Source organism: Paroedura picta, chromosome 13, assembly GCF_049243985.1.
Source record: "Paroedura picta isolate Pp20150507F chromosome 13, Ppicta_v3.0, whole genome shotgun sequence".
In the NCBI taxonomy this organism is placed as follows: Eukaryota; Metazoa; Chordata; class Lepidosauria; order Squamata; family Gekkonidae; genus Paroedura; species Paroedura picta.
Window position 1 is genome coordinate 31,949,373 of NC_135381.1, and position 23,493 is coordinate 31,972,865.

At 40.1% G+C, this 23,493-nt stretch overlaps 1 protein-coding gene across 5 annotated transcripts in view; it reads left to right on the plus strand.

Annotated features, from left to right (window-relative positions):
- The window catches only part of DIAPH2 (diaphanous related formin 2), a 420,337-nt gene that overhangs the window by 196,854 nt on the left and 199,990 nt on the right, over nt 1-23,493 (plus strand). For all 5 annotated transcript variants that reach the window (XR_013226383.1, XM_077309067.1, XM_077309071.1 and 2 more), the window contains one exon: nt 4,372-4,496. Coding sequence is in view for 4 of the 5 variants with exons in the window: in XM_077309067.1 (XP_077165182.1) it covers nt 4,372-4,496 (125 nt within the window). In the remaining variant the exon portion in view is untranslated. The remainder of the gene's footprint in view (nt 1-4,371; nt 4,497-23,493) is intronic.

A 23,493-nucleotide genomic window follows, 5' to 3' on the forward strand; every position in this document is an offset into this window, starting at 1 on the left:
TATCTGGCCTATACTTCAACAACTCAGCTGGCTCCCAGTTGAATTCCGGATCAGGCTTAAGGTTTTGGTTCTTTCTTTCAAAGCCATAGACGGTCTGGGCTCAGTGTACCTGAGAGACCATCTCTCCACCTATACCCACCACTGCCAACTGGTTGCTGATCCCTGGCCCCAAACAAGCATGTTGGTCCTCAACAAGGGCCAGGGATTTTTTTGTCCTGGCCCCCACCTAGTGGAACAAGCTCCCTGAAGAGATACGGGCCTTGCCTGAACTCCCACAATTTTTCAGGGTCTGCAAAAGGGAGCTCCTCCACCAGGCATTTGCTTGAAACTGACCAAACCCAAATTATATCCACAGGTCCCCCTTTTACATTTCCTCCATAGTCTGAATCAGTCTGACCTCTCTAGGGGCCTTAGCCAAGCTGCCATTAATGTTTTATTGTTCTTGTTTAAGAACATTGAAATTGTGTTATTCAGAACTACTGTTGGATTATTCTTGATGTAATGACTATGTTATATGTTAGGTCATTCCATGCCCCCCCCCCCATGATGTTATATGTAAACCGCCCTTAGCCATATGGAAGGGCGGTATAAAAATCTAATAAATAAATAAATACATTAATTAATTGATTAATTAATTAATTAATAGTATCTCAACATTTTGGAAAGATAACCTCTTAATTTGCTCTAAAAATCAAACAAAGGGAAAGCAGTATCATCACAAACCCTGTCTCGGTGGACAACAACTGCAATAAAGAGGTCATACAGTAGAACAGGTTTTTAATGTCTGTTTTCCCTAAAAGTGCATTCAACAAAGGCTTAAGCTTCTTCAATGCCTTTTTGATTGAGCCTCAACATCAAGAAGATTTGTAGAGCAGTGACTTGGTCTTCTCTATTGACATTCATCAAATACTACTTCATCAACGTAAATTCTAGGACAGATGCAGATGCTGGAAAAGTAATGTTACAGCGTATATTTCATTATCCAGCCCACACCCATCTCAGTAGAATATTACTGATCCCCTATATGGGACTATACAGAGGAAACAAAAATGTAAACATAATTGCACTTACCTGTAATTGTTCATTAAGTCCATTCTGGAATAATTTTATTTAGTCATTAAGTGCCTTCTGTGCAGGCACACATCCCTCCCTCCTTTCCTACTGTGATCCAAGCACTTCCTTCTCAATTTCTACCATGGTGAGAAGTATGCTTCCTCAGCCTTTCATCATGTGATAATTTGGGTAGGAACGGAGCTTGAAGCTCTGCTGTGGTGGGGGGAGCACCCGGTTGTAGATTCTCGAAATTTGTAGAAAATTCCTCCATGGGAGGCCTGTGTTGAAGCAGTCCCATGTGTGCCCATGTGTGTCCCATGTGTGCCCGCACAGAACACATTAGATGAACATCAATCACAGATCAGTGAAAACATGTTTTCTAGTAGTTGGATCCAGGCCACCAGGTAATATTTGAGCTGCTTCTGTCACGAGAAAGACCCTGGAAAGTGGATTATTTCCAAATGCCTGGAGCCCAGAGATGCCCACTTCAGCTATCTCAAATTATATCTTTCTTTAACTCTTATAGTCATTATCTACTTATCAACCTTTTGGGGAACATTTTTATATGCAGTGAAAACCATCAAGATGAAAACATTAGTTGTGTTCTGTAGTGCAGTATCTTCCTAGCCAGTTCTGGGTAGCTTCTTAGACTCTATTCCTCACAGTGTTACCCTATATGTGTTTTCCAAAAATCTGAGCTATGGTGCTTTGCATCACCTCTTTGAAATCTACTGTACATCCTAATTAGTGGGATTTTCTTCAGAAAAATGTGCAGCTATATTTTTGTTTATGTATTTAAAAGTTCAGGTTTATAATTGGCACAGATGTTAGACTAGCCAGAAGTTATACTCAATGAAAATAACTTTTGGTTCATGTTTACATATTACAAGATTTATTTTAAACATGGAAGCAGGAAAAGCAATTAGTGTTTATTACAGTTATAAGGCTACTTGATTTGAGAATCAACCTACACTAAAGTGTGTATTTGGAGCTACAGATGAACAGTAATGGGCTTGAATATTTATTTTTTGTTATTTCCTTACTGGTAGTAGGAATTTAATGTGCTTTATCAGCATTGTGGTCTGTAATTTTAACCATTATCTGACCATAAGATGCAGTAAGGATGGCTTTCTGGTAAAAGAGGAAAATCTTCCAGAAAGAAGTATCTGATGTCCCATATACAGTTCAGATTAAGCAAGTTTACTTTGACATGTTTAATGATTTTTTTACAGTATGTTGTGTCCCAGTAGCAACAGCTATCTGATTTGGAAAAGCAAATAAAATAAGGTGTCCAGAAAGCGGGACACCATTGACCGGGGGGCGGGGGGGTTCTTGATTAAACATTTCTTGATTAAACATTTGATTAAACATGGAGCAACAAATATTTTCATAGAATGCATAGAACACAAAAATAGTATATATATATATATATGTATATATATATATATATATATATATATATATATATATATATATATATATATATATATATATATGTATGTATATGTATATGTATATGTGTATATATATATATATATATGTATATGTATATGTGTATATATATATATATATATATATATATATATATATATATATATATATATATATATATATATATATATATATATATATATATATATATATATATATATATATATATATATATATATATATATATATATATATATATATAATTTCAACATAGGTACAATTTGCCAGGTGTCCCCAGATATCCCTCCAAATTCTCATTCTTAGTGGGCCAATACTTTCTATGCTTAATCCAAGATTACTTTTCTATTAATCTGATATATAGGGATTCATTTGATGAGAATATATCTAATTAAAGAGCTTTTTTACATAAAGAACATTAAGGTGAACAGCCCCATGTATTTTAACTAAGTTCAGTAGTTCATCAAATGTTAAAAGATATGCTTGGGGCTAAATGAATGTAGATGTCTTGACCACTCTGTTTATAATTGGTCTGTGTTCTGAAGAAGGATTTGATCATTCAGTGTAAGTTTGATGCCCTGTCAGGCATTAGCATCTAGCTCTATTTGGTGTAAGATAGTGGTATTTTACTGCTTTTGAAGATGTCTTGGCATTTATTTATTTATTTATTACACTTATATACCACCCTCCCCTGAGAGGGACAGGAACATAGGAACAATACAGTATAACTTGGTAACCATGTCAGATGAATAACAATAGTAACAGCAATAACAAAGAGAACAGTGATTAACAATCCAGACATTTTCACAGTCCCATGGTTGGTTGGTTCAGGGCTTTGATTCACGGGGGCCCAATTTTGAAACTTCATACATGTATCAGGTCAAGTCAGAATATTTTTATAATAATTTAATGTGTTTATTACACTGCTGTGCCTTAGGGTTTTTCATGATAATGCTTCCTACCTATGTCACACTTTGTTCATCTAGGGTTGTGCACTGCGTCCCCTGAATCAGCTGCTCCAGGCCACCGCAGCCAGCACCTCACCGTGGGGGGGGGGGTGAGGCACTGGCTGCGGCGGCCTACAGCGACCAATTCAGAGGACGCCGTGCACAACCCTAGTTCATACTATCAAGCTGCCCCCCCTCCCATGCCAGTAATTTGGCTCTTTTTGGAAACAATGTACTAGTGTCCTTAGTCTTTGGTATCCAAAACAATGGTGGTTTATGGACAGCTTTCAAAGGAAGAAGGCGAATGTAAAAATACTGAAAAGTGATTGAGACAATGCTAAATGACATTAGAGGATACATTATATTAACAAAGGTTGTGTGTCATTTGCATTTTGTTTTGCTTAAATTTGCAATTTGTAATGTTTTTTCAAAATGTATAAAATAGGAAGGAATGAAGCTCCAATAGATGGAAGTTTATACAGGTCTTGGTACTGCAGGAAAAGAAAACTTATTTGAGCTCTTATACTGCCTCTTTTTAAAATCATTTATATACCCAACTATATGCATTACTAAGATAGAATCTCTTTGAACCTTAGTTCCTGTTTAATCTACAAATTAGATTTAAAGGAATGAAATATTTGCATTTTTATCAGTAAATTTAAATAGAAATAAATTAATTTGAGCTAATGGCAGAATAATGGCAGAATAAAATGGTGACATTCCCACATTAAGTATGATGATTTGGTATATATTCTCATACATTTCACAAAGAGTAGAACTTTTATGAGCAGTAATTCAGGGGGGAAAATGAGAGCCCATTTTAATGGAATTATTCTCCTTGCTTTCAAGAGTATTATTTCTGACAGTGCTTTTCACCCCCACACATGAATTTGGCTTCATCAGGTATCGTATTTCTCCACAGTTTCAGCTCAAACTATTAAGAGCAACCTGGATTCCATAGAACATCAGATACAGCGTTTGGAAAACGATATCAAGAAGTTCCCTAAAACAGAGGATCCACACGATAAATTTGTTGAGAAGATGATTATATCCTTTGTGTGTTGTGGGTTCACAGTGTAAGAGCTCTTTGCTTGTGCTGTGATATAAATGCATACATGATTCATTTTTTTCCCGTTGTGGGCACATCTTCTTATAATGCTGAAAGTACCTGATATTTCAAAAAAAAAAAAAAGAAAGAATGCTAAGGAGACAATCATATTGACCATAGCAAACCAATTAAAAAACAAACCTATAAAATATTCTAACATTAACCCCTACACCAGGGGTAGTCAAACTGTGGCCCTCCAGATGTCCATGGACTACAATTCCCAGGAGCCCCTGCCAGCATTTGCTGGCAGGGGCTCCTGGGAATTGCAGTCCATGGACATCTGGAGGGCCACAGTTTGACTACCCCTGCTCTACACTATGTATATTTTGCTGCCTGTGTGATACTTGAATATTGTATTATATTTCCAACATTAAGTAACAGTTTTAATTTTTTCTCCCAGTTCCCCCCCCCCCAAAAAAAAAACCCACTCTGAAAGAATGATAATTATAACAAATTATTCTGGACAGGTCTTTGATCAGGTAAAATTCTGTCAACTCTGGTGGATTTGGAATTGTTTTGCAGTTGTGCATTTCTTAAATATGTCCCATGGTCTATGGGTGGTTGTGGGTGAAAGTGGCTTTCTAATGTGTCTTATTAATACCAGTGGTGCCCATCTTTCTGTTATATATATCTTATATATTTTGTTTATTGTATCTACCAAGGGTGGCCAAGTTGGAGGTTTCTGTTTTAAATGTACAGACCGATCTGCAGGATACCCACATTTCAGTATTTTCAATATTTTCCGGGGGGGGGGGGGGGTGATATTGGCTGCAGTGATGGAATAAGTTGGCAGAAATGGAAGGCTGAGCAAGAACTGAGATGTAGAAATGTAAATTACAGATTTTAGCAAATGATTTGAGCTTCGTGAAATCTTCAAATAGAACGGTTAATTTTGTTTCCCCCTTCACTACTGAATTAGGGGGTTTATCTTATCAGCTTTGTAATCGTCTGCATCCAGTCTGAGTTCTGTTTTTTACGAATTTCTCCAAGAGACTGGCAGGTGGCTGATTTCCCTCTCATCTTTTGCTGCTTGTGCTCTAAATCAAGAATAAAAGAATGAATGTAATAAAGGTTGGGTTGCCAAGGTCTTAAGTTGCCAACCTCCAGGTAAGACCTAGTGCAGCACTAACAAGCAAATGAATGGGAGTTGCAGGTGGCAGTAGGACCTCACAAAAAAACCCTAGTCCCTTGCAGCAACCCCAGGGTTAAACCAGCCCTGACCCAGCCCCTTCAAAGAAGCAAGGCTGCTCTGCTCTCTGCATTGGATGTGACTGTTCCATTCCCCATTTTTTTAAAAAGAGAGATTTGAGGAAATTAAAGGCAAATCACACCATTGAGTAGATGCCTTTAGATGTTACCTAGTAAATTAAATGTATAAACACATAGGTGGAATTTTGCTTTGATCAAAAGTGAGCAAGCAGCTTTTAAAAACATATATGTGATTTGCCTTTAATTTGTTCATATTGGGGGAAGGGTAGATGCGAGCAAGTGCTAGCTCTCAAAAATGTCCACATGTCCACAGAGGTGCTGGGGCTGAGCCAGCCACTTTCCTGTAGTCCTCAGGGGCAAAATAAATAAATAAAGGTTCGTCCTTCACTGTCAACAGTTCCTGAGATCCATCCAACTCCATCGTTCCAGCTCCCTCTCAATCTGCAAGGTTTCTTTATGGAAGGGAAGAAGGTGAAGGTGACTCAGTCCTTCCCAGAGTATATACTGAAGAAGCCAGGTAGGCTCTGGCCAGCAAAAGTGAGGTGGTCACAATGTTTGAGTGAGCTGGTGCATTCTAGCTCAGGCTGCTGCCTGCATCTGGCTACTCTCTTTGGGGTGGGTGGGTGCACGTGCTCCCAATCCCACTTTTTCCTGCTCAGAAATGGAGGCAGTGAAGAACATGCACACATTTCCCTTCCCCCCCCCCCCCTGAGTGTGGAGACAGAAGCAGCAGGAACAATAAGCACTTGCATATTCCTCCTTTCTTGGAGGCAGACAGAGCAGGGAGGAAGCCTCTTCTCGGGGGGGGGGGGTGTCTGAAAATAGCACACAATTGCAGCAGGGTGAAAATTGAAAACACAAAATTTAAAGCAAGCTCTAGGACTCAGGAGAAGAAAGGAAGGCACAGGGAAGAGTCGCAGGAGGGTGCATGCTGAAAAAATGCAAATTCACAGGGGGAGGCAAGATAGGTTTGAGGAGCAAGAGAAGGTACGGAGCACAGCCATGATTTTAAAAGGGGGGGGGAGGGAAGGCACTGGGCACAGTTGCGGAGCTGAAAATTCAAAAGAAAAGGGACAAAAAGTACTCCCTCCCTACCCGTTCTCATAATGTTTCAGGAGCTGCAAACAGCCTCATGCTACTCGTGAGCTGTGGCTTGGCCATCCGTGGTATATATCCTGTATTTAACAGTTTTTCCAGGGATTTACATAATGAACTTGGGAGATTTTCAGCTATGTAGCAGGAGTGAGTGGCTGAGAACACTGAAAATGCCAACTTCTGGTTACTTCATGGCTCACCGTGATAGGACCACCCATTTGGACATCTGTTCCACCTATCAGTTCTGAAGCTGTTCTGCAAAGAGAAATGATAAGGTAAGAGACTTCGGCTGCTTCACCACTGCTTCCATTCTTATCAGATTTCAAAATTAGATCCTTTTTGGATGTCAGTCAAACTTGGAAACCAACTTCACAGCATTGTATTTCTGTGCAACTCTTTCACAAAAGATAAATGCTAGGCATGGCTCTCTATTACTAAAGAACATGGACACAAAATCTGCCTTTGTTTATATCTACATGAAAACTTTGATCAGGCCATAACACTGAAACAAATCTGGCAGTTTGACAACAGCGATGAGTGTATTCAAAATACATTGTTCTTTGTGGATTCTGTGCAGTTTCACAGCAGTTACAGGTAACTGCAACCCTGCTTTTTCTTGAGTTCAAGAATGTGAAATTAAATTAATTGGGCTGTTTGGAAGTTCAGTTTGAATGACACGAAACTGTAATACATAATTTAGTTTGCTGTTTACTGTCATACATGACATGGATTTCATTCTAGTAACAATATCTTTTCTTTATTATTTCCCTGGTGTGTATATATCAGTGTCTGTGTGTAAACATTACCAAGTTTTAGGGAAAGGGAACCAAACTTGTTATTAGAGTATGAGAGGAGAAATGAAGAAAATGATAGAATATGTTACTCTGGAATATACTCTCATTCTCCATTTGTATGAAAAGCTTGTTTGACAAATCTCACATTCTAGGTTTCCAAACATATAAATATAGAGCTTGAAATGAGTCCCAGAAACATCTAGTCCAGTCCTCTGCATAACACAACAAATTTCAGCTGTCCCCCTCTCCCAGTGACTTCTGCTCTATTTCCAGAGTGGCACCTAATATTTTTGACAGGTGCAAACTTCTCTTATTGTCTCTTATCTTGACTACTGCTATTCCCAACACTTTTTGTTGATTCCCACTCCCCTCCCTGTGTGTAATCAGAGGGAAACTTGGCTAGCTTTAGAAATGTGCACTCCAACACAATAGTTATAAAGGTAAAGGTATCCCCTGTGCAAGCACTGAGTCATGTCTGACCCTTGGGGTGACGCCCTCCAGCGTTTTCGTGGCAGACTCAATACGGGGTGGTTTGCCAGTGCCTTCCCCAGTCATTACCGTTTACCCCCCAGCAAGCTGGGTGCTCATTTTACCAACCTCGGAAGGATGGAAGGCTGAGTCAACCTTGAGCCGGCTGCTGGGATCGAACTCCCAGCCTCGTGGACAGAGCTTTCAGGCTGCATGTCTGCTTCCTTACCACTCTGCACCACAAGAGGCTCTTTAAAGGTAAAGGTGTCCCCTGTGCAAGCTCAGGTTAGTGCTAATATCCATAATATGAAAAGGCATAATATAACATTCATATTGCTGTAGTTCCCTTTGAGTAACAGAAATTGGAGTTTTGAACATGAATACCTTCATGGAGATCCTAACAAACCCTTGGGCATGTTTCTACATTTAGCAGCATAGTATATATCTGGCTCAGTAGCATGAGAACTAGAGCTACTTCTACATGCATATGTGACAGCACTTTTGTCATAGCATTAATATAATTATGAGAAAATGTGAAAACAGGGTAGTGTTAGGTTTTGTCATACCATTGGAATATGAGGCCCTAAAGGCTGAAAAATTAATCTGGCCCTTTCCTTTTCTTGGTGGTTCCATGATGGAAATAATGTAACTCAAGGCCTGACATAGTCTACCTAATAGTGTGCATATTTTATCCAGAGAGAGAGAGAGAGAGAACTTAAACTATGGGGTGAGTTTCTAAATATATTTGTATATATTGCAAAATCACTGTTCCCCGTTGAGAAGCGAGTTTTGAAGGGGGAATGAAATAGCCCCCTTTTACATTCATAATAAAGAAGGATGTAATGATGGATTGGAGAACAGAAAGAAATCTAAAAAGGAAATAGATGTTTGAGAGGGATGTACTGTTATATTTCACTGAACACAACACACTAACCATATATTGTGTCCTGCCAGGTACTTGAGAGGCCTCCTGCTTTTACAGTTTTCAGGTAGGCAACAAGATAAGGTACTTTCTTGAACCATTAGGCTGCATCTGGATAGGCAATAGCTTGTGTGTGTTTACTATATGACTTGGATCTAGCAATCCAGAAAGATTAACAGACTTAATGCAGTTCTGCATAATAAAGTCCAGGGTGATATCTATGTTCCTCTCTATATATTATAGTGCTCAGAAATTGGTTGAACGAGTGGAACCACAAATAGAGATACAATACATTTGAATTTGTGCAAGTGGCTGCCACATTGTTTTCTTCTGTTTCTTCTTGTGCAAGAACTCTAGCACAAGTGGAGGTATAATGCCAGATCAAGCTAAATATGTTTCTGCAAACAGTGTATTTTGCTTAATGTGTCTCCCATATAAAGTAATAGTACAAAATGTGAGAAATGATGCCTCAAGTAAATCTTGCAGTGCCAAGTCATCCAATCATAGTAATTAGCAATAGGTTAGAAGCAGACACGAAGTAAGTTATGTACTCGGCATACATTAACTTGTTTACTTAATAATAACTTGATCAGTAACATAATACGGTGGCATCAACAGAGGCACCATTTATAAGCGCTCTGCCCTTGTAATGAATTTAACAATTGGGAATTGCTCAGTTTCTGTTTAAGTCCTTAAGATGGGAGAAGAGAGGGGATTTTACAGCAAGCAGAAATGCTCTGGACTCCTTGTCCAAGTAAGGTTCAGACTTTGTTCAGCAGCTTCCAAAGGAAGAAGCAGCGGGGAGGCTGCTTGGAGCCCATGAGCTCACCTAGGAGATGCAGCTGGGCATGGAGCTTGGAAGTTACCAACATGTCCAGACTTATTCACACAAGGACCAGTGTGCCATCAATGGGTAAAGTTAACTGACTGGACGTTGACAGAAACAATCAACGGCTGCAACATTGAGAAAACAAGCGGCATCCCTGTCATCTGTAATTCCAAAAGTCCAAGGAAATACTTTATTAAGACATTATCATATAGTAAGGTTCCTGAAAGGAGTGGCAGCGACATCTGCATTTGTGAAGTATTGCAGGACTAGAAGGGCTGATTAAGCCATCCTGTGAACCGTTGGAAGTCAGTGAAATTAAAATGGCTCAGAATGAAAGTGATATGTTTGGTGGCAATAATGTCTGTGAGAATAATATCAGAACTGACATCCTTGCCAGTACGGAAGGAATTGTGCATAATACACAAGGAGAAGGTAGTTCTGCATTTGGATAGGCCACAAGCAATTATTTTACGTATTTTCTATAGAAATCCGAAAGCTGAGAGAAAAAGAATGTTATGGCACTCTCTGCATGTGTGCAGGGCACACAAGGCGTTTATAAAAAAGACAAACTATTAGGAAGTCAAGAGTTCATTTATAGTGATAGCACAGCTGAACAAAGGAGCAAAAATGTCCTCGGCAGCAGTGAGCAGGTGCTTACGAGACTGTTTACAAGAAGCATATAAAGCTCAATGATTAAAGATTCTGGAGGTTATTGCAGCATGTTCTCTCAGAAGTGCAGCCACAAATGTGGCATTGCCAAACAGAGCCTCAGTGGAAGAAATTTGTGAAGCAGTGACATGGGCCTCAGTATCAACATTCTTCAGGCATTACAAGATCAGTGCCTACAGCGCTTCACAGGGAGCCTCAAGATAAAGAGTGTTAGACCATATAATGCAAGATCAGGAACGATGATCCCACCCAGTAATGGGACACTCCTTGGGAAGGCAGAAGATGACCTCGCACCATAGAGGGGGAATGGCCATTAGATACTTACTTGTGAAGGGTCCTTCTAAAGGTAAAGGTAAAGGTATCCCCTGTGCAAGCACCGAGTCATGTCTGACCCTTGGGGTGACGCCCTCTAGCGTTTTCATGGCAGACTCAATACGGGGTGGTTTGCCAGTGCCTTCCCCAGTCATGACCGTTTACCCCCCAGCAGCAAGCTGGGGACTCATTTTACCGACCTCGGAAGGATGGAAGGCTGAGTCAACCTTGAGCCGGCTGCTGGGATTGAACTCCCAGCCTTATGGGCAAAGCTTTCAGACGGCTGCCTTACCACTCTGCGCCACAAGAGGCTCTTGAAGGGTCCTTCTGCTCTAGGGGAAAAAGAGGACATTTTCATCCCTCCAACATCATAGTTGTTAAAAAAGAATAGAATGAATAGGTCTTCCAATTGATGATTTTTTGCTTTTCTATTGTTATCCTGATTTATCCTATGGTTCATCTTATTATTATTATTAATGTTAATATTAGTTGAATTTATAGTAAGGAGTTAAAAGCTGGTGGAGTGGCCAAATTGATCTTTGGACAACTTCCACCTGATAACCGCAGGAAGAATAATAAGTCCTGCCTCCCAGATGGAACGGTGGAAATCACCCAATAGATGTCCTCTTCTTCCCCCAGAGGAGAAGGATCCTTTAAAAGTACTACTTGTGCTACTTCAGATCAACACGGCTACTCTTTTGAATCCTTCAAAAGTAAGTATTTAATGGTGATTTTTTTGGGGTCCTGGAGTTGTCTGTTGACTTCCAAGGTTGGATTGTTGACATATATGGCTGCTCCTTTCTTTTTTTATTTTTTGCAGATGAAGCATAATACTTTTTCATGTACCTTAATGTATATACAAACAAAATCCAAGTGTTTTTATATGATTGGTTAAAAAATGTATGTTTTGTCAGTGGGTTCAGTCCTTTCAAATTAACTGATGATTATTAAATCTATCATAATTACCATTCCTTTTTCTTCTCTTTCCCTCTTATTTTTAGTATTGCTCCTTTTGCTCATGACTTTTGGTTCTTCAGAGCTATCGAGATCAGACTTTTTTTCTCTTTTTCTTTTGCAGGGACATCTCCTGATTTTGAACTTAGGTTTTTGTATGTGTTATATTTATTTTAGGTGAATTGAAGCTTGGTCTTTTGTCATTTTTTTAAAAATGCTGGATAGCTGCAGACTTTATTAAGTTTAATAAAGGAAATAACAGAAAGGAAAAAGAACAAAAGATTATAATTCCTTGACAAGTCAGTTTACCCTACTATGAGAAGTACCCACAATGTTCTTCAAATTCTTCTGCTGGTCTACTATTAACTAGATTGGTAAGCTTTGCCATTTTGGTCAGCTCTCCCAGCTGGTCTTTTGTCATTATTGTTCTCTTTCCTTTATCCAGAAAAATCTCTAATTCACAAGGCATTTTCTAGTGCTACCTTATTTGTTTTGCTATCAAAGCACATGTTAAGTCTTTGAATTCATTTCTTTTTTTTTTTTTGTCAGAGGGAAAACCTTGAAATATTTGTAGTTTTTTTTGCATCCACCTGTCTGTGTTTCCTGTCTGTGTAAACTAAGGGTTGTCTCTTTTAAAAAAAATATGCAAAGGAGACTAAAATATCCAATAGTAATTTATAGCATTTTAAGAAAGTAGATCTTGTGTTTATCTTATAAAGTGGATCTGTTTCTAGGAAGAATCCTTGTACTTTCACAAATGTTTGTTAGTAAATCTCTGAAGTTCATTTCCAGGTCTTGATTTGAATCTAGATGTTCTTCTGGAATTCCTCTGACTCTTTAATGGTTCTTAATTTTGTTTCAAGAATTTCAATTTTGAAACTTGCTCTTACAATCCACTTTTGAGCCAATCTGACTCTTGTTTTTTCCCTTGTTTATGCAATCCAGATTTCTTAGTTCTGCATTACAGGTGCTAAATTGTGTCTCCAACTCATGTGCAATCTTAGTGATAGGCATCTCCAAAATCAAAGCTAAAATTTCCTTTGCCTCTATTTCCTTACTGCTCAAGGCACACTGTGCTACTGAAGGGTTACTACTGGTACTTCTCTGTGACAATTTTAAATCTCAATGGCTACAAGTAACTGAAAAGAGAATAGAAAGTTTGGACTTCTCTCCTTTGATGCTACTATATCCTTGATCAAACAAAGGATCAAGGATATATAGAGAAATAAAAGGACACCTTGTGCTCACCATAGTATTTAACTCCTCTAAGTCTGAGATATATTCAAGCCTTAGCTGGATACCTTTCTTACTTGGAAACAAACAAACAAAAAATCACAGAAAGGCATTCATACCGAGATGTTTGGCTCTCCCTTCTATTTAAAATTGCTAGATCTGAAAGAATCTGCTCCTACGGTTCAGGAGAGTTGGGGATTGTAGAACATGTGTTATTGCGATGTCCATTATATATGCCAGCTAGAGCTTGTCTTATCTCCCCTTTACTCAGCAAGACTGGTGCTTCTTCAGAAAGAACTAAGTGTACTTTCAGGCAGGTCACTAAATTTTGTGTCTTTGTTTACACAAAATGCCCAAAGATAATTAGCAATCAAAAATGGGATTCCATTATCTGAAACTTAACTTTAATGTATCAACATTATTTTAATACTTTTAAAAATCTGTTAATTTTTACAAAATAATCTATGCATGTAAATTATGTTCTAGCTAAATGCAATATTAAATACATTCTTCTGATTCTTCTTCTGAACTTGCTTCTTGTATTTCTTTCTTTCTTTGATTCTGAATCTTTTCAAAGTCTTTTTGTTTTACCTTAATTTCTGTGTGATCCATCTTCAATTGAAGTATGTCTTTTAGGCTTTCTTGAATTGTTTTAGTTAGGTCTTGTAAGCCAAGAGCAATTTCTTCTATCTTTGTTGCTGCTTGCTTGATGCTGTCTTGAGTTTTTTTGGTCTGCCTGATCTTTTACGTAGCTGAGTTTATACACTTTGGCTTTCCCGTTTGAATTCTGTTGACAAGGAACTAATTACTTTAAAAATAATCTTAGAAAGTTTTTTTTCCATCATTATATCAAAGCCATCTTGTGAACCAAAAATATTTGAGTGGAAGGTATCCAAAAGCCAATTAAATTAAAGATATATAATGTCCCAGATTATTATATTCAAAGTCATCTACCCATTGTTTATCTTTAAAAGATTTGTAAAGATGCCAGGAACCAATTATTTTTAAGATATGAGAAATGCCAGCAGAAAATGCCAGAAAGGGAAACAGAAAGTGCTTTAACTCTTTTATAACTGTAGTTATACTTGAAGGAAATATGAAGAGGCTTATATATATTTTCCTGGTAATATTATTATTATTTGTAATCAAAAGTCAGTAAAGAGAAAAATGACGATAGCAGTGGGTTAGCAATAAAGGACTTACTATCAGCTGTATACCTGTGGATGTCTGTGATGATGCTTTTTAGTAAATTGGGAGTGAGAGATTAAAGAACAACCTCTCATCAGTTTGTACTGCACACTGCTGCTGTTGATTTCTCCAGCAGGAGAGCTGGTGGTTGAATGCACCTCTGCCTCATTGCAGTCTAGCTATAGCCCAGAGTACAAAGAGCTGATAGGAAAAGCTCCTCTCTCCTTGCCCCCATTGCCGAGTCAGTCTCATAAGTCTGTTTTGAACTTCCCAGTAGAATCTGGTGGTCTCTCTATTTTTTTTTCTGACTTCAATAATATTATGAAAACAGAGTAGCTTTATTTGTTTTTTTTAATTATAAATTACCTGTCCCCTCTTAGGTACCACTAAGGTTGCATATAGTTAATCCTGTTCACTCAAGTATCTTACTTATTATTTATTGAGAAATTTATTTGCCTTCTCTCTAGAGCCGTCTGAGGTGCTTCACAAGATCAAACATGATAAAATCACAAAGCTTCCTAAGAATACTATTAAATATTTAATGAGAGGGAGTATAAAACATCTAGCAGCCTAAAATGATCCTCGTGTAACAGTCCTTGAACTAGAAGCAGCCTGTAAGATCAGATCTCACTGGCACCCCAAACAACAACTTCTTGCTGTAAAAGCAGTGACTCTTAATCTAGAGCAGTGGTCCCCAACCTTTTTATCACCAGGGACCACTCAACGCTTGACAATTTTACTGAGGCCCGGTGTGGGGGGGTAGTTTACTCCTCTACTCTCAACACTGCCCTAACGCTCTCTGATCGCTATGGTAATGTTTAAACATCCCTTCAAAATAAGATACAGACACGCCACAACAATGAACATAAGGAACATTTTATTTTCATGGAAATTTTAACTCATGACAATGACAAATCAATGGGAACCCTGAGCTTGTTTCTCTGCAATGAGATAGTCCCATCTGGGAGTGATGGGAGACAATGACACCCAAAGTGTGTTGTAAAGGGTCGGAGGGGATGAAGTAAAGGGCTGTGGGGGAGGGGGAGAAGGCGTCCTTCAGGGCCCACCTCCAATTAGTCGACGGACCACATGTGGTCCGCAGCCCACAGGTTCGGGATCGCTAATCTAGAGAGCTGGGTTATATTTGCTATTCCTCCACATGCAGCATAGCTGTGTGACCTTGGGCTAGTCACAGTTCTCTTAGAACTGTTATCACAGATGCCTACCTTGCAGAGTGTCTGTTTTGGGGAGTGGAAAGGAGTGTAAGCCACTTGTAGACTCCTTCAGATAGTGAAAAGCGGGGCATAAAAAAACAGCTCTTCTTCAGGAAAAATGCAACTCACTCAGGAACAGGCTGACCCTAAATGCTTCTAGCAGCTTCTTTGTCGATCAGCAGTATCTCAGTCTTGTCTTTATTGACATTCGGTGTATTGAACATTATCCACTATCCTGAGTAGTTAAGGAGAATCAGAATAAGACATCATCCATATATTAGTGATACCTCACTCTAGAATCCTAGTGATTTCTCCCAGCTTGTGGATGTTAAACTGCATGGAAGACAAGATGAATCCTTGCAGGTGCCCATAACATAAATCAGCTCAAGAATCATTAGTGCACCAGTTCTGCATTCTGTAGTCACCTAGACAAGTAACATTAAAACCACTATAGTATGATTCCTTTTATTTCTAACCCAGACAACTTCTTCAGAAAAGGTACCATGATATCAAAAGCCACTGAGATCCAAAAGAATCAGCAGGAACACACTCCCTTATTATATCACAGTCCTGGTGAAAATCATCAGTCAAAATGACCAAGGCCTGTCTCTTTTGACCATCTGAACCTTTGTAGCTACCACCTGCTATGTTTCCTTACCCAAGAAAGAAATGTTTGCCACCAGGCACCAGTTATTTACATCACTGGAGGCATCTCATGACCATGTGTCAAAGCAGTCAAAATTACTCCCTTGGGCAGAGAGGCATTTGCAACCTCTTTGACACACTCAACATACTTGGATTGACCTTGTCAGCCACAAATGACAAGGATGTTATGACCCACAGATTTCTAAATAACCTGTCCGCTTCATCAGTGCTTACTAACTGAAAAAAATAATAATATGATGAGTACTAGACTGTTCTCCAACAGCATACTAATGCTGAACTGGAACAATGAAGCATCTAAGTTATGATGGATGTGAGCGATTTCCATTGAGTATGTTGGCACACACACCAACCTTTAGGCTGGGTTTATTTGCAGTGCATCTAGCAGTTCTTATAATGATGGCATTCACTAGTGTTCCTGGCTAAGCAAGATATTGAATATAACAAAGAAAATATTTCTTCTCCACTGGGAAAATGTATTCCTCTTCCACCGTCACTTGGATAGTTGAGGTTTCTGAAGATAGCGGTAGTATCAGTGATGGGAGTTAGCTAGTCTGGTTTTGGGAAATCTATGGGGTTTTTCCCCCTTCAAGGATCGCTGCCTTGTTGTGGCAAGGGGGCTTGCGTAGTTCAGTGAAGCTATGAGCTATGCCGTGCAGGGCTACCCAAGACGGACAGGTCATAGCTGAGAGCTCTGACAAAAGGTGATCCACTGGAGAAGGCAATGGCAAACCACTCCAGTATCTTTGCCATGAAAACTCTATGGACAGTTCCAATAGGCATAACGATATGACGCTGGAAGATGAGCCCCTCAGGTCGGAAGGTGTCCAATATGCTACTGGGGATGAGCAGACGGCTAGTACGAGTAGCGCCAGAATGAATGAAGCGGCTGGGCCAAAGCCGAAAGGACGCTCAGTTGTGGAAGTAACTGGTGGCGAAAAGACAGTCCGATGCTGTAAAGATTTTTATTCCATAGGAACCTGGAACGTCAGATCCATGAATCAAGGCAAGCTGGACGTGGTTAAACAAGAAATGAGAAGACTGAACATCGACATTTTAGGAATCAGTGAACTAAAATGGACAGGAATGGGTGAATTTAATTCAGATGACCATCAGGTATACTACTGTGGACAAGAATCTCGCAGAAGAAATGGAGTAGCATTCATAATCAATAAGAGAGTAGGAAAAGCAGTCTTGGGATACAATCCCCAAAATGACAGAATGATCTCAGTTCGAATCCAAGGCAAACCATTCAACATCACAGTGATCCAGGTCTACGCCCCAACCACTGCTGCTGAAGAGGATGAAGTTGATCAGTTCTATGAAGCCCTACAACACCTTCTAGAAGCAACGCCCAAAAATGATGTGCTTATCATCATGGGGGATTGGAATGCTAAAGTAGGAAGCCAAAAGATAACCGGGATAACAGGCAAGTTTGGCCTTGGAGTACAAAATGAAGCAGGGCACAGGCTGGTAGAATTTTGTCAAGAGAATACAATGGTCATAGCAAACACTCTTTTCCAGCAACCCAAGAGACGACTCTACACATGGACATCACCAGACGGTCAACACAGAAATCAGATTGACTATGTGCTCTGCAGCCAAAGATGGAAAAGTTCTATCCAGTCAATAAAAACAAGACCAGGAGCTGATTGTGGTTCAGATCATGAGCTTCTTGTTGCAAAATTTAGGCTTAAATTGAAGAAAGTAGGGAAAAGCACTAGGCCACTCAGGTATGAACTAAATCATATCCCTGACGAATACACAGTGGAGGTGACAAATAGATTTAAGGAATTAGATCTGATAGACAGAGTGCCTGAAGAACTATGGACCGAGGTTCGCAACATTGTACAAGAGGTAGCAACTAAAACCATCCCAAAGAAAAAGAAATGCAAGAAATCAAAATGGCTGTCTGAGGAAGCTTTACAAATAGCTAAGGAGAGAAGGGAAGTGAAAGGCAAGGGAGAAAGAGAAAGATACACCCAATTGAATGCAGAATTCCAGAGAAAAGCTAGAAGAGATAAGAATGCCTTCTTAAATGAACAGTGCAAACAAATAGAAGAAAACAATAGAATGGGGAGGACCAGAGATCTTTTCAAGAAAATTGGAGATATGAAGAGAACGTTTCATGCAAAGATGGGTATGATAAGGGACCAAAATGGTAGGGACCTCACAGAAGCAGAAGAGATCAAACAAAGGTGGCAAAATTATACAGAAAAACTATACAAGAGCGAGCTTAACATCCCTGATGACCACAATGGGGTAGTTACTGACCTGGAGCCAGACATCCTGGAATGTGAAGTCAAATGGGCCTTAGGAAGTCTGAGCAACAATAAAGCTAGTGGTAGTGACAGCATTCCAGTTGAACTATTCAAAATCTTAAAGGACGATGCAGTAAAAGTGCTACACTCAATATGCCAGCAAATTTGGAAAACTCAACAATGGCCACAGGATTGGAAAAGGTCAGTTTACATTCCAATCCCAAAGAAGGGCAATGCCAAAGAATGTTCAAACTACCGCACCATCGCACTAATTTCTCATGCTAGCAAAGTTATGCTCAAAATCCTACAAGCTAGGCTCCAGCAATATGTGGACCGAGAACTTCCAGAAGTACAGGCAGGATTTCGAAGAGGCAGAGGAACTAGAGATCAAATTGCCAACATACGCTGGATCATGGAGAAAGCTAGGGAGTACCAGAAGAACGTCTACTTCTGCTTCATTGACTATGCTAAAGCCTTTGATTGTGTGGAGCACAACAAATTGTGGCAAGTTCTTAAAGAGATGGGAATACCAGAGCATCTTATTTGTCTCTTGAGAAATTTATATGCAGGTCAAGAAGCAACAGTGAGAACTGAACATGGAATCACTGACTGGTTCAAAATTGAGAAAGGAGTTCGGCAAGGCTGTATACTGTCGCCTTGCCTATTTAACTTGTATGCAGAGCACATCATGAGAAATGCGGGATTAGAGGAGTCACAAATTGGGATCAAGATTGCAGGGAGAAATATCAACAACCTCAGATATGCAGATGATACCACTCTAATGGCAGAAAGTGAAGAGGAACTAAAGAGCCTGTTGATGCGGGTGAAGGAGGAGAGTGCCAAAGTTGGCTTGAAACTCAACATCAAGAAAACAAAGATCATGGCATCCGGCCCTCTCAATTCCTGGCAAATAGAAGGGGAAGAAATGGAGATAGTGACAGATTTTATTTTCCTGGGCTCCAAGATCACTGCAGATGGGGACTGCAGCAAAGAAATTAAAAGACGCTTGCTCCTGGGGAGGAAAGCTATGGCAAATCTAGACAGCATCCTAAAAAGCAGAGACATCACCCTGCCAACAAAAGTGCGTTTAGTCAAGGCTATGGTCTTCCCAGTTGCAATGTATGGCTGCGAAAGTTGGACCATAAGGAAGGCCGAGCGTCAAAGAATTAAGGCTTTTGAACTCTGGTGCTGGAGAAGACTCTTGCGAGTCCCTTGGACTGCAAGGCGAACAAACCAGTCAGTCCTAGAGGAGATCAGCCCTGACTGCTCTTTAGAAGGCCAGATCCTGAAGATGAAACTCAAATATTTTGGCCACCTCATGAGAAGGAAGGACTCCCTGGAGAAGAGCCTAATGCTGGGAGCGATCGAGGGCAAAAGAAGAAGGGGACGACAGAGAATGAAGTGGATGGATGGAGTCACTGAAGCAGTAGGTGCAAACTTAAATGGACTCCGGGGAATGGTAGAGGACAGGAAGGCCTGGAGGATCATTGTCCATGGGGTCGCGATGGGTCGGACACGACTTCGCACATAACAACAAATGGGGTTTTTTCTGGGCAGGTTTGAGAAAATCCCAAGATTTTGTCAGTGTAACAAAGCAACTCCCAAAATCATTTTATTTAAACAAACTGATTTCAGGTGGCCGCAGATTTGTAACAGTTGCATGAACTACAAAATGTAAGTGATTTTATTTTTATACAGCATTTTTTTTTAGAATGTGGTTCCTGTGGCACTCATTTAGCAAGGACTTCAGTCATTTTGAGCCAGCAAATACTGCATGCTTAGTTCTATTGGGAATTATTGACTCTTGGAGTATTCCTTGGGCTAATTCTCACAAACTGGTAAACCTGTGCCTGGATGTGATGTGCACATCATCATTTAATATTAATAACTAACCTTATCCTCTCCTCTGATGTGCTTTTGTTTTTTGTGTGTGAAAGATTTTTGTGTGTTTGAAGGGATTTGTTTATCTTTTTGTTTTTGATGGAGCGTGAGCCAGGTGAATCCGGTGGTGCAGCTGGGAGTGGTACTCAGATCCTTTTAAGAAACTCACTTGTAATACTAAACTACAAATTGTTGTTGGCAGGAATTATGTATAAATGCATCAGGTTGCTACAGCTGTTCTAGCTCATTCTTGCTTTAGGTTAGGAGAACAGACGGGAAAGAAAATGGTTCCCAGGATGTCATGTTTCCCTTCAGTGAATCTTTGTTGACGTTTGGGTCACCTCACCATTTTCCTGTTTAATTTTGTAACTGTTCTGAGATGTACTGTGGAGGTACACTCCTGCACTGTGAATGGAAGCTCAATTATGAATTACCACCAGGATCTTGGCAATTTCTTCCTGCTTTTCTGCTTGAGCAATCCCTTCCTTTAATAAGGCTCCTGCTAAAATCAGCCTGGAAGCATTCAGCACTGAGAAGCCTTAGCTTTGATGATTTAGAAAAAGAAAAGCAATTTCAGAGTCTCATGAACTTGGCTTTGACTCCTCATATTGTTTCTCTCTTTCTGCAGGTAATTAAGGCATTTTAAAATGAAAGCCCTCTGCATTTTATATCTGCAGGTTACAGATGGCTGGTTATTCTTCATTATTCTTACCAAAGTGTGGCTATTTGTCCACCTGAGATTGGGAACTTTATTAAACTGTAAGGGATTAAAAAAAAAACCTTTGCATTATAAAATAAATAAAAAACCACTTTATGACTTAATGGAATTTGGCACAGTTTGGCTTCATATAACCTAATCATCGTTGTTTAATATCAGTGTATGTAACACATGTGTGTATTAATATATCTAAACCGCTAATCTATGCATTGCATTTATTTTCCCATTTACCATTTGTATGCTAACCCCTGTCTATGCTTAGGGGAGGGCTCACCTGAAGGAAATAGGCCCATGTTATAGGGAGACCATAAGGGTGGAGGCCCTGGTCCCTTCTCTTTGTTGCCCACAATTGTAGTAAAGGAATGTGCTTCTTTCTTACCACCCAGTAGTGAGCCTGAACAAGAATAGAGGACCTTGGTTGGAATAGGCTAAAAGGAGAGGTAGGCTGCAAGAGTCCAGCAGTAGTCACAGCAAGAAACTCCTGATACTTTGGAAAGAATGAGTTACAGTGGCATGGTGAGTCAGTCTTCTGGTCCCCAAGGAATTTACAAATTGCCTGTTCACCAGCCAGGACATCAGAGTGGGGTTTTTCCTCTCAGACTGATTTATATCAATAAGCTGTGTCAGAATAAAGATATCTGCCATTGCATAGCAGGGTGGGTCAGGAATGGGCTGAAAGATCACTTGGGCATGCCAATTGGGTAAACAAGGCCACAACTTTATTATAAGCAGGAGCAGGTCGTAGCATGGAGGGAGCTGTCTTCCAGTGGTCAGTGGATTGGCGGCAACTCTGCTCCCAGAGACTCTGCTCCCTTGCAGCTGAAGCGCACACTCATTCAGCAAGTAGCACATTTCACTCTAGCAATCTGGGAACAACCCTGGGGGATGTCAGATATTGCGTACCAGTGGGTGTGAGCCTCTAAATGGCAACCCTCTGCCACACTCAACATATGTCCAGATTCTTAAGGAGGCCCCCATGCCAGGCAAGTCTGTAGTGCAGACTCAGACTGCCCATAAAACACCTCTGGCAATGCCCAAAGTGCTACACTGCTTCTAAGCCCGCATCCAGATCAGCAGACTCTCATGCTGTTCAACCAAATGTTGCAGCCCCAATCCAAGAGATGAACTCCATTAATCCTATACAGAATATCTTGACACCCAGGTGTCACGATGTGAAAGGAGTCCAAAGAGGCTGGGTCAGAAACAACAGTTACCATAAGAGGCAATCTGTAAGGCCAAAAATACAGTAATATTTTGCTACCCCTGGTTGGTCTACCTGTGCCTTGGCACAGACCACCAGAACACTCCAAGAGGATCCTTGTGAGGTGGCCGAAGCAAGGTCTGCTAAAAACAGGCAGGAGCGATCTAGTTGTGATCCCCTGCATTGCACAGGGGGTTGGACTAGAGGCCATGTGGAGGAATGTTGTGGAGGGAAGGGGCCAGCGAAGCAAGCAACATTGCCAACCACCAGGAAGAGGGAGCTGAGTGTGCAGGTTGCCATTTAAATAGAGGGCCCTCCTTGGCCCACCCCAGCACAGGCCCAGCCATGTGGGCCTGTGCCTGTGCCTGTGTTGGACCTAACTGCAGTCAGTCACTTTGTCCTCTTCTGGCCCCGCCCTGCTTTGTCTGCCACTTTGCGGCCAGCAGTGAGTACAAGGTCTCCTTTGCCACAGTTTTCACTAGGAGGGTCTCAGAATTGGGGACCTTATCAATATATAAGGAACTCTGCAACTTCAACTAGGTTATGATAGTAGTTACCACTGATAACTTATTTTACTCCAAATGTAGACTATTTTGCAAGTTAACCATTGGAACTTCTAGGTATTTTTGCTTCAATCCCCTCTTGGCAAGTGTTTTGTTGGTTGTTCAGAGAGTTATATATGCATAACAATGACAAAACATTTTTATTGTCACATTATTTGTTTGTACCACAGGGTACATTTTACTGGAGCGGTAAAGTCTTCAAACCCTTTTGTTAGTTTGGTTATATAACCAGTTTTGAAGGACTTCCCATACTGAAGGAGAACAAAGCAAAGGACTTACCCGAAGGTTTCTTCTCTTCAGCAGGGTGAAGTCCTTCGATTATTCCACCTATTTTTTTTTTTTTGTATTCTGGTGAGTTTTGTTTATCAGTTGATGTGTATGAGGTGGAGGTTGATTATAGGGTTACTATTATATTTATTGTTAATGTTAATAAAATAATGTGATTGAAGTTATACCATGTTGTTTTTCTGGAGAGCTTGGCTCCGCAGAAAATTGGAACAGCCAATTCTTATCCTGGAGATATTAGTTTGTATAGCCCTGATTAGAGCGAGTGGAGGTATGGCAACACATTTTGGAGGGCTTCGGCCCACTGAAGAAAAGAAACCTTCAGGTAAATCCAATATTTTGTTCTTAAGTAATACTTTATCCTGTAAACATTGCAATTAAAAAAGCAGACGCGAGCTGCAACTTACTACCAAGGCACAACTTGACCTGGTAGCACAAGAAGCAACTATATAGGCACTAAGTTCTCAACCCAGAGCT